At 47.5% G+C, this 10,885-nt stretch overlaps 1 protein-coding gene across 1 annotated transcript in view; it reads left to right on the top strand.

Moving 5' to 3' along the window:
* lrp2b (low density lipoprotein receptor-related protein 2b) overlaps positions 1–10,467 on the top strand; it is a 132,495-nt gene extending 122,028 nt beyond the window's left edge. Inside the window, exons 76-81 of the mRNA XM_056296766.1 lie at positions 397–460; positions 656–787; positions 1,789–1,887; positions 2,122–2,205; positions 8,576–8,629; positions 9,961–10,467. Of these exons, the coding sequence (XP_056152741.1) occupies positions 397–460; positions 656–787; positions 1,789–1,887; positions 2,122–2,205; positions 8,576–8,629; positions 9,961–10,467 (940 nt within the window). The remainder of the gene's footprint in view (positions 1–396; positions 461–655; positions 788–1,788; positions 1,888–2,121; positions 2,206–8,575; positions 8,630–9,960) is intronic.
* Positions 10,468–10,885: the final 418 nt, after the last annotated feature.

The raw sequence follows: 10,885 nt of genomic DNA, 5'->3' as shown, positions 1-10,885 counted from the left end.
TGTGTAGCAGGTGTGTTGTCACCGTTGTGTGTTGTGATGTGTTGTTCTGTGTCTAGCAGGTGTGTTGTCACTGTTGTGTGTTGTGATGTGTTGTTCTGTGTCTAGCAGGTGTGTTGTCACCGTTGTGTTGTGATGTGTTGTTCTGTGTCTAGCAGGTGTGTTGTCACCATTGTGTGTTGTGATGTGTTGTTCTGTGTCTAGCAGGTGTGTTGTCACCATTGTGTGTTGTGATGTGTTGTTCTGTGTCTAGCAGGTGTGTTGTCACCGTTGTGTGTTGTGATGTGTTGTTCTGTGTCTAGCAGGTGTGTTGTCACCGTTGTGTTGTGATGTGTTGTTCTGTGTCTAGCAGGTGTGTTGTCACTGTTCCAGTTTAGTGACGTGTGTCTTGATTTCCAGGACCGCTTTTGCTCCAGATGCATCTAAAACTGTGGAAAGTGAGCCAAGACCAGATTCGGAGGTGGTGAGTCATCATCATCATCATCTTCATCATCACCATCATCATCGTAGTCCGCCACCACTCACTACAACCACGAACGTGTCATCACTAATATAACATTTTAGTCCATGTTTGTTACAGTGTGTCCTCTGTTAGCATAAACTCAGATTCCCAGAATGCCGTAGCTGTACTGTACTGTGCTCTGCTGTCCGACACCAGGTGCCCTGCACGTCGGTGTCCATGGTGGAGGAAGGCGGCGAAGGGTTCGAGAACCCGGCATATGACACTGGGAACCGGCCCGTCCCCGGTGGTGCGGTCGCTGCTACGTCCGTCCCCGACGGGACAAACCAGGTCAGTAGGACGCCAACCGGTCTCCTCGCGTGATCCTCCCACGCGCTACCTCCCCCTGGTGAAACTCCTCACTGTCCGGTGAAAGGAGGCAGCTGGCGACTCCACATGTATCGGAGGAGGCGTGCGGTAGTCTGCAGCCCTCCCCCGGATCGGCAGAGGGGGGCGCAGTAGAGACCGGGACGGCTCGGAGGAGTGGGGTACTGGGCCGGGTACAATTAGGGAGAATCTTACCAACTGGGGTTGTAGTCTGACCAGCTGGGTTTGGGTACTGGTTCAGCAGGACCGCCGCGGGCACGAGGCGGACTACAGACGTGCAAGAGGTGAGGCCCGCCGGAAATAAGGTGTAGCAGAAACCTCCATGCCGCTATCGAGGAGAGGCAGAGGGTGGAGGACTGATGGCTGCAGTTCAAGACTTGGTCCTGGATTATTCAAAGGAGCATATCAGTTAACCAGAAATGGGTGTTCTTACCGAGTCCTGTCCATTCCCAGCAGAACCAGCCTCCACCAGAACCCATAGGTCCCAGTTTTTGTCCCAGTGCAGTGACGGGGACACCGCTGTAGGAGGCGCCGTCCTTCGGATGAGACGTTAAACCGAGGCCCTGACTCACTGTGGTCATTAAAGACCCCATGGCTCCTATCACAAAGAGCAGGGGGTCCCCCTGTGTCCTGGCAAACCCCAACCTGCCTCTCTCCACCTGGCCATCCAACCATCCCCCATGTCACTGGCTCGGTGACTCCTCCCTCTCCACCTCAGGCCGCATTCTGGTGCAAAATGGCTGCCGCGCACCACCCAGCTGCACAGTGGCGGTGGTTGAAGTGAGCTGCCCCCTTCCATGTGAAGCACTTTGGGTGTCTAGAAAAGTAGTCACAATAATATAATAAGTATATAATATAATATAATGGATGATGCGCTGTGGCGACCCCTAACGGCAGCAGCCGAAAGTAGTGGTAAATATAATATAATAATAATAATAATTCTGTGTTTTCTGTCCGGACACCAGAGGAACGTGGACAACCCGCTCTACGCAGAGGAGGAGGTGCAGGTGGTGGCGGAGCCCGCGGGAGGTGTGGCCGCGCCTGCCAGCGCCGCTGCGGTAAAGGTGGGTGGTGACTATGTGGCGGCTCTCAGAAGGCTCCGGGCCAGATTAACAGCCCCACTCAGCCGTTGGGAGGTTTCCTTTTTAAAAGTCTCTGTATCTTTATTTTAATTATAGAGGATAAAATGCAAATGTACAGTGTAACGCCTCAGTTGTTCCTGTCCAAAGCCTGGTGAGTGTCCTTCATGTTATGTATCTGGTGTCCTCTGAGCCCTTTCCCTACTGCCTCCATTTTAGGGGGCCTTTGAGAATCCAGCATATGGAATAAAATCAAGTGATGGCGGCTTTACCTCCCAACGACCACCCAGCCACACTGCACAGGTAGTAGTATGAATATTGTATACATATATACATATATATATATACATATATATATATACATACACACACATATATATACATATATATACATACATACATACATACATACATACATACACACATACATACACACACATACTACATATATACACATACTATATATATACACACATATCATATATATGTATGTATATATGTATATACACACACACACACACACATACATACATACATACATACATACATACATACATACATACATACATACATACATACTATATATATATATACACATATCATATATATGTATGTATATATATACACACATCATATATATATACACTACCGTTCAAAAGTTTGGGATCACCCAAACAATTTTGTGTTTTCCATGAAAAGTCACACTTATTCACCACCATATGTTGTGAAATGAATAGAAAATAGAGTCAAGACATTGACAAGGTTAGAAATAATGATTTGTATTTGAAATAAGATTTTTTTTACATCAAACTTTGCTTTCGTCAAAGAATCCTCCATTTGCAGCAATTACAGCATTGCAGACCTTTGGCATTCTGGCTGTTAATTTGTTGAGGTAATCTGGAGAAATTGCACCCCACGCTTCCAGAAGCAGCTCCCACAAGTTGGATTGGTTGGATGGGCACTTCTTGCGTACCATACGGTCAAGCTGCTCCCACAACAGCTCAATGGGGTTCAGATCTGGTGACTGCGCTGGCCACTCCATTACCGATAGAATACCAGCTGCCTGCTTCTGCTCTAAATAGTTCTTGCACAATTTGGAGGTGTGTTTAGGGTCATTGTCCTGTTGTAGGATGAAATTGGCTCCAATCAAGCGCTGTCCACTGGGTATGGCATGGCGTTGCAAAATGGAGTGATAGCCTTCCTTATTCAGAATCCCTTTTACCCTGTACAAATCTCCCACCTTACCAGCACCAAAGCAACCCCAGACCATCACATTACCTCCACCATGCTTAACAGATGGCGTCAGGCATTCTTCCAGCATCTTTTCATTTGTTCTGCGTCTCACAAACGTTCTTCTTTGTGATCCAAACACCTCAAACTTGGATTCATCCGTCCACAACACTTTTTTCCAGTCTTCCTCTGTCCAATGTCTGTGTTCTTTTGCCCATCTTAATCTTTTTCTTTTATTGGTCAGTCTCAGATATGGCTTTTTCTTTGCCACTCTGCCCTGAAGCCCAGAATCCCGCAGCCGCCTCTTCACTGTAGATGTTGACACTGGTGTTTTGCGGGTACTATTTAATGAAGATGCCAGTTGGGGACCTGTGAGGCATCTGTTTCTCAAACTAGAGACTCTAATGTACTTATCTTCTTGCTCAGTTGTGCAACGCGGCCTCCCACTTCTTTTTCTACTCTAGAGCCTGTTTGTGCTGTCCTCTGAAGGGAGTAGTACACACCGGTGTAGGAAATCTTCAATTTCTTAGCAATTTCTCGCATGGAATAGCCTTCATTTCTAAGAACAAGAATAGACTGTCGAGTTTCAGATGAAAGTTCTCTTTTTCTGGCCATTTTGAGCGTTTAATTGACCCCACAAATGTGATGCTCCAGAAACTCAATCTGCTCAAAGGAAGGTCAGTTTTGTAGCTTCTGTAACGAGCTAAACTGTTTTCAGATGTGTGAACATGATTGCACAAGGGTTTTCTAATCATCAATTAGCCTTCTGAGCCAATGAGCAAACACATTGTACCATTAGAACACTGGAGTGATAGTTGCTTGAAATGGGCCTCTATACACCTATGTAGATATTGCACCAAAAACCAGACATTTGCAGCTAGAATAGTCATTTACCACATTAGCAATGTATAGAGTGTATTTCTTTAAAGTTAAGACTAGTTTAAAGTTATCTTCATTGAAAAGTACAGTGCTTTTCCTTCAAAAATATGGACATTTCAATGTGATCCTATACTTTTGAACGGTAGTGTATGTATATATATATATATATATATACACATAGGAAAAAACTGTAATACATAGCAGAACAAGCCTGTTTCCACTATTATTCTTAATTCTTAATTATTATTATAATATAATTATATTATTAGTTATTATTAATTATTATAATGATCATAATTACTGTTATTATTAATTATTGATTTTTCTTAATTGTTGTATTACTTTTTTTTCCTAGATCTATCTTAATATTCCACTCCTCATTTGCTGAGCACTCTTTCCAACACCATTGATGGTTTCTGGGGAAAAAAACGATATATATATATATATATATATATATATATATATATATATATATATATATATATATATATATATATATATACACCAAACATAAACCTGCATGACCCACATAGATGAAGTTAGTTACATTGACAAAACCCAAATCTATAAATAAAGCACCAAACAATTATAATTGTGCTTTATGATAATTACCATATACCAACAATATTAATAATTAATTGTTGTGTTATAGTGTTGTTTTTCTATGTTAAGTACACTGAGAGAGGCCTTCCCTCTATTTGTGCAGCCATCTTCCTTATCACGTTTCCCGACAGGGCACTTCTTTTCCAATCAGGAAGTCACTCGAGGTGCTGAGCATCACATCGACCACACATTTGTGGCAGCAAAAATTTGACCTGAGCGTTTAGATTCAGATCGGAATTGTATCAGAATTTAATAACGCGTACGAAAACTGTGTGTGTTTGTGTGTGAGATAGGCATGCCCTTTTTGTACATTTCTTAAACACAAGGCAGCAGCAGTGTAAGAAAAGCATAGTTGCATTTCCTTCAGTCAGTGTCTCTCTCTTCTCCAGTTTGAACCTATTGGGAATGACTTTCCAAGTGACTCGCTGACGAACCCCCTCTACACAGTGAGTAAACAAACACATGTCATGGATGAATCGACTGTATCAGACAGCCGTCTACAGCTGGGTGGGCATCATCTGAGAAGTACAGCAGTTACCCAAACTTAAAAAGTGTGCTACAGCATCCTAATTTTTTTTTATGGGGGGGGGGTATTTTTACGAAAGGAATCTTATCATTTATTCCATAACTATTATGATTTGGCTGAGAGGTGAAATATAAACACAGAAAATTAGAGGGCCAAGAACTGCGCCCTGAGGTACACCATACTTAACATCAGAGAATTTTGTTGTAATATTACTTGCCTCACGGCAAGAAGGTCCTGGGTTCGAGCCCCGGGGTTGTCCAACCTTGGGGGTCGTCCCGGGTCATCCTCTGTGTGGAGTTTGCCGTGTCTGTGTGGGTTTCCTCCGGGTGCTCCGGTTTCCTCCCACAGTCCAAACACATGTAGGTCAGGTGAATCAGCCTACTGTCCCTAGGTGGGAATGTGTGTGTGTGTGTGTGTGTTTGTGTGTGTGTGTGTGTGTGTGTGTGTGTGTGTGTGTGTGTGTGTGTGTGTGTGTTGTGTGTCTCACTGGGGAAGGTGCTGGCACAGCAGAACTGACAATTCTGTTTCATTTTGAATGGATCTGTTTGGCATGCTGCGATTATCAAATTAAGAGAAAGTGAAACAAAGATGGCGTCCGGGTGGCGTAGCGGTCTATTCCATTACCTACCAACATGGGGATCGCCGGTTCGAATCCCCGTGCTACCTCCGGCTTGGTCGGGCGTCCCTACAGACACAATTGGCCGTGTCTGCGGGTGGGAAGCCGGATGTGGGTATGTGTCCTGGCCGGCTGCACCAGTGCCTCCTCTGGTCGGTCGGGGCGCCTCTTGGGGGGGTAGGGGGAACATGCTACGTCCCCCTGGGGAAACTCCTCACTGTCAGGTGAAAAGAAGCAGCTGGTGACTCCACATGTATTGGAGGAGGCATGTGGTAGTCTGCAGCCCTCCCCGGCTCAGCAGAGGGGTGAGGGCAGCGACCGGGGGGAGCACGGAAGAGTGGGGTAATTGGCCAAGTACAACTGGGGAGAAAAAGAGGAGAAAAAAAATCCAAAAAAGAAAGTGAAACCAAGATGACAGTCTTCAGGATTGTAGCTTCAGACTTGAGGCTTTCCAAGAGCTTTTGGTAGGGTTTCAGAGCCGCGGTGCGGCCAGCGTGGAAGTCAGACGTGTCTTCCATCATGAAAAGTGGCCTTGTGGAGGTTTTTGTTCGGTGCACGTTGTCACACCTGCTGCTGGCAGCGTGGTGCCATCACGGCTCGCACCCTCACTGTTGCTCATCCTGGTGTTCTCCTGACAGGAATCCACCCAGCCTGCCGCTGCAGAAGATTCAGATGTCTGAGCCCCCGGCTGGACCCGGACCAGAGGGGGACTAAATCTCCTTCAGCGTCAACCGGGGGGGGGGGGATAGAGGGATAGTGGAGAAACGACAGACCCGTGTATCTCAAACCATACCACACAATGTTTTAAAACTGAAATATACAAGTTTGCATTCACAGCCACCGCGACTGCTAGCTTCTTTTCCTGCACCCCCTCCCCCCCCCCCCCCCCCCGCTGGGCCCTCAGTAAAGCTAAAGCTAGCCGTCACGCTCCGGATCACAAGGTAGAAGGTTTTGTAAAAGCGGGCTGAAGTGACACAGGGTAGCGTGCGCGCGCGTATCGTATGCGATGATGTAAACAGGAAGTGACGTTGAGGCGATCAGGGTTCTGATTGGTTGTGCTCCTTTTTTTTAATGCTAATCAACGGGATGGAGAACTTTGGATTGCTGTGATTAACCTTTATACTCTGACTACTGAAACACGTTTGATTCCATCATCATCATCTTCTTCATCATCATCATCATCATCTGTCCAGCAAAAATCAATGTTATCTTTTTTTGTATAGGCCAATATCACAAATTACAACAGCAACACAACATCCTGTCCTTAGACCCTCGCATCGGCTAAGGAGGGATCTCTCTCCCAAGACGGACAGACGTGCACTGGGTGTTGTGTGTACACAATGTACACCATGCAACACGGCAAGAGGATAACACAACTATTGTGGTCATTTTTAAAGTAATTTAAAAGTCAATGGTGAATTCTTTTTGTTCTTGGTGAGCTACGTTGACGTGTTGGCAAATGCACAATAAACTTATTTAGATGCATGTTTGGTGGCGTGGTCTCAATTTTTAATCCTTCACTCTTATTGTTACAACTTACCCCACGCGGTGTTACAAATTACCCCGGTGAATGGGGCAGGTTGTAACAATGGAACTTTTATTTGACAGGAATTGATGAATTCTGTGATACAGCTGTGAGCATTGCTTTCTGCAGTAGACAAATGAGGGTAATTTGTGTCAAAATGTGGGAGCTCTAGGGCGTCCGGGTGGCGTGGCGGTCTGTACTGTTGTCTACCAACACGGGGACCGCCGGTCCGTGTTACCTCCGGCTTGGACGGGCGTCCCTACAGACACAATGTGGGTATGTGTCCTGGTCGCTGCACTAGCGCCTCCTCTGGTCGGTAGGGGCGCCTGTTTGGTGGGAAGGGGGAACTGGGGAGAATATCGTGATCCTCCCGCGCGCTACGTTCCCCCTGGCGAAACTCCTCACTGTCAGGTGAAAAGAAGCGGCTGGAGACTCCACATGTATGGGAGGAGGCACGTGGTAGTCTGCAGCCCTCCGCGGATCAGCAGAGGGGGCGGAGCAGCGGAAGAGTGGGGTCATTGGCCAAGCACAATTGGGGGAGAAAAGGGGGGAAAATCCCAAAAATGGAGAGCTCCAACACAAAAATTATGTGAGGGGAGTAAGTTTCACTTGAACATTGGGGGGGGGGCACATTTAGCGGGGGGTCAGGGGGTCCTCCCCCTGCAAATTTTGAGCATCACACATTTAATTTCCCGCATTCTGGTGAATTTTTATGCACCAATTTGCTCTTTTTCTACATCAATTTATTGTGGAAATGTCTTATTTATGTAAAAGAAAAACAACTTTCAGATAGGCTAGCCTATAGTGACACAAAAAGGAAAATAATGAAGTAGACTGTCATTATGTATTTCAAATACAAAGAGCACCGGCTACCTTCTGTTACTTTCCTCTTGCTCATGTTGACTCTGTGAATGAAAGTAGTAGACGCATTTGAACTAATACAATACCCTTGGCACAAATTGATTTGTAGATGTACCTATTATGTTATCTCATGTGCCCGAAATGATCAGTTCAAGTTCATTTAAGCTAACATAAACGTCTAGGGGCTACTGTTAGCAAGCGCTAGCTAGCTAGCCAGCTAGCTAGTTCGTGAGGGGGTCTGAACGGATAACCCCAAACACAAGTTATAAACTAGATAAGGGCTATAATTCATCCGGAAATACGTAAGAAAATCTAACTCAGAAACCCCAAAGGTAAGAGAGGGTGATGTACTGGGCTAGACAAGCAAGCTGGCTAGCTACGTTACTTACACTTGCTTACACGGTCATTCATGTTCCGGTCTCCTGGTTGTCAGGAGCAACTGCAAGACAGCAATGAGGTCGGCAGTCCCAGTGGCAAGGTTAAAATGGTATGGTCCAAGCATAGGGGTGTATGAAATCGTTGGGAAACAAGTATGAAGGACATTTTAAGTAGTTCGACTGTCTGTGTTGTTATTTTACCTTTTTTGGCGAGGGAGTTAACATTATCATTCATGATATATTTTTTGGGGGGGACAAATTCACCTCTTCTAAATATTGAGGGGGACATGTCCCCCTTACCCCCCCCCCATAAATTACGCCTGTAGATATATATAGGTGCTGGATAAATTGAATAATATCTGACTGCAGTTTTGGTTGACAGTCAGTGATGCCCTGCATGTTCATGTCAGGACTGCCAGCAGCATGAGTGGTGGGATGTTGGACTGCTCCCCCGATATTGAGTAGCACGTCAGTTCTCTCACCATTATGGTCCCGCTTCCTACCTTTCTTCCCTCTTACCTGCCTCATCAGTCAGACATTTTTCCCCCCATTTTTCTCCCCAATTATACTTTGCTAATTACCCTATTCTCCGAGCCGGCCCGGTCGCTGCTCCACCCCCTCTGCTGACCACCACGTGCCTCCTCCGATACATGTGGAGTCGCCAGCCGCTTCTTTTCACCTGACAGTGAGGCGTTTCACCAGGGGGACGTAGCGCGTGGGAGGATCACGCTATTCCCCCCCAGCCCCCCCCCCTTGAACAAGCGGCCCGACCGACCAGAGGAGGCGCTAGTGCAGCGACCAGGACACATACCCAAATCCATCTTCTCTATGGCTTCCGTGCATAACTGTAGTCCACTGACTTCCGGTTTCTACTGCAGCGGTCATACCAGTTTCCTGTTTGTTGGCGTGTGCTATTGACAATGGCATATTTTTCGCGATTGTGAGGATTGTAGAGTTGTGGACGCAACTTGATATGTACAACTTGTAACGTTTCGCTGGTAGGTGCAGGTGACAGTTTGCCGACAGTTGTGTGCATGTCGTCGCCATGTAGCAATGGTAAATCTCGCAGGCATCGCGAGAAATATGCCGTTGTCAATAGCACACGCCAACAAACAGGAAACCGGTATGACCGCTGCAGTAGAAACCGGAAGTCAGTGGACTACAGTTATGCACAGAGTCCATTGTGTCTGTAAGGTAACGCGGAGATTCGAACCGGTGTGGGTTCCATTTCTGCTCGGGTACAATGTCGACTCGGAGTCCTTCGACTACGTATGACGTCATGGATTATGTTGCTAGCTAACGCTAGCTTTATAGTTATTTAGCCGTGTGTTTTTTTACAATCCACGTTGACACAGAATTGGTTAGTAAAGTTGCGAGGGCCAAGGCCCGAGCTGCGTCTAACGTCAATCTACTGTTTCCCGCTGTTCCTAAACTGAACTAGCCCCTACCCAGGCCCCTACTCAAGCCCCTACCCAGGCCCCTACACAAGCCCCTACTCAAGCCCCTACCCAGGCCCCTACCCAGGCCCCTACCCAGGCCCCTACTCAAGCCCCTACTCAAGCCCCTACCCAGGCCCCTACACAGGCCCCTACCCAGGCCCTACACAAGCCCCTACCCAGGCCCCTACCCAGGCCCCTACCCAGGCCCCTACCCAGGCCCCTACACAAGCCCCTACCCAGGCCCCTACACAAGCCCCTACCCAGGCCCCTACACAGGCCCCTACCCAGGCCCTACACAAGCCCCTACCCAGGCCCCTACTCAAGCCCCTACCCAGGCCCCTACACAAGCCCCTACCCAGGCCCCTACCCAGCCCCCTACTCAAGCCCCTACCCAGGCCCCTACACAAGCCCCTACTCAAGCCCCTACCCAGGCCCCTACCCAGGCCCCTACCCAGGCCCCTACACAAGCCCCTACACAAGCCCCTACCCAGGCCCCTACCCAATCATAATGCGTGAAGTAGTGACGTCATCTGTAGTCGCAGGACCCCGAGCAGGGCGAGTAGATCAAGTGTTGGTAGGCAACGGAATAGACAGCCACGCCGCCAGGACGTCCATCAGTCAGACCTGTCAGTGGAAATGGCGGAATTGGGGTTGTGATCGGTATCACGGACGTGTGTGTGTGTGTGTGTGTTCACGGTGTGTAAATAGGGCACTGATGCTGGTGACCCAGCGAACCAGGCTGAACTGCTTTGTCGCCATCCATTTAATCACGCAGACGTCCACTTCACTCCCCTCCTCCCAGTGGAAGGAAAGATACACTGCTTTCTGCCTTTCGCACCCCCCCCTCTCTCTCTCCCTGACTCCCCCCTGTTCCTCTTCTCCTGTCTTTCATCCTCTTGCCACCTCTCTATTCCCTCGTCTATTCTA

The sequence above is a fragment of the Lampris incognitus genome, chromosome 17, assembly GCF_029633865.1.
Source record: "Lampris incognitus isolate fLamInc1 chromosome 17, fLamInc1.hap2, whole genome shotgun sequence".
NCBI classification, from domain to species: domain Eukaryota; kingdom Metazoa; phylum Chordata; class Actinopteri; order Lampriformes; family Lampridae; genus Lampris; species Lampris incognitus.
The sequence above is the reverse complement of the archived record's forward strand: the minus strand, read 5'-3'. Positions and strand labels throughout refer to the sequence as shown.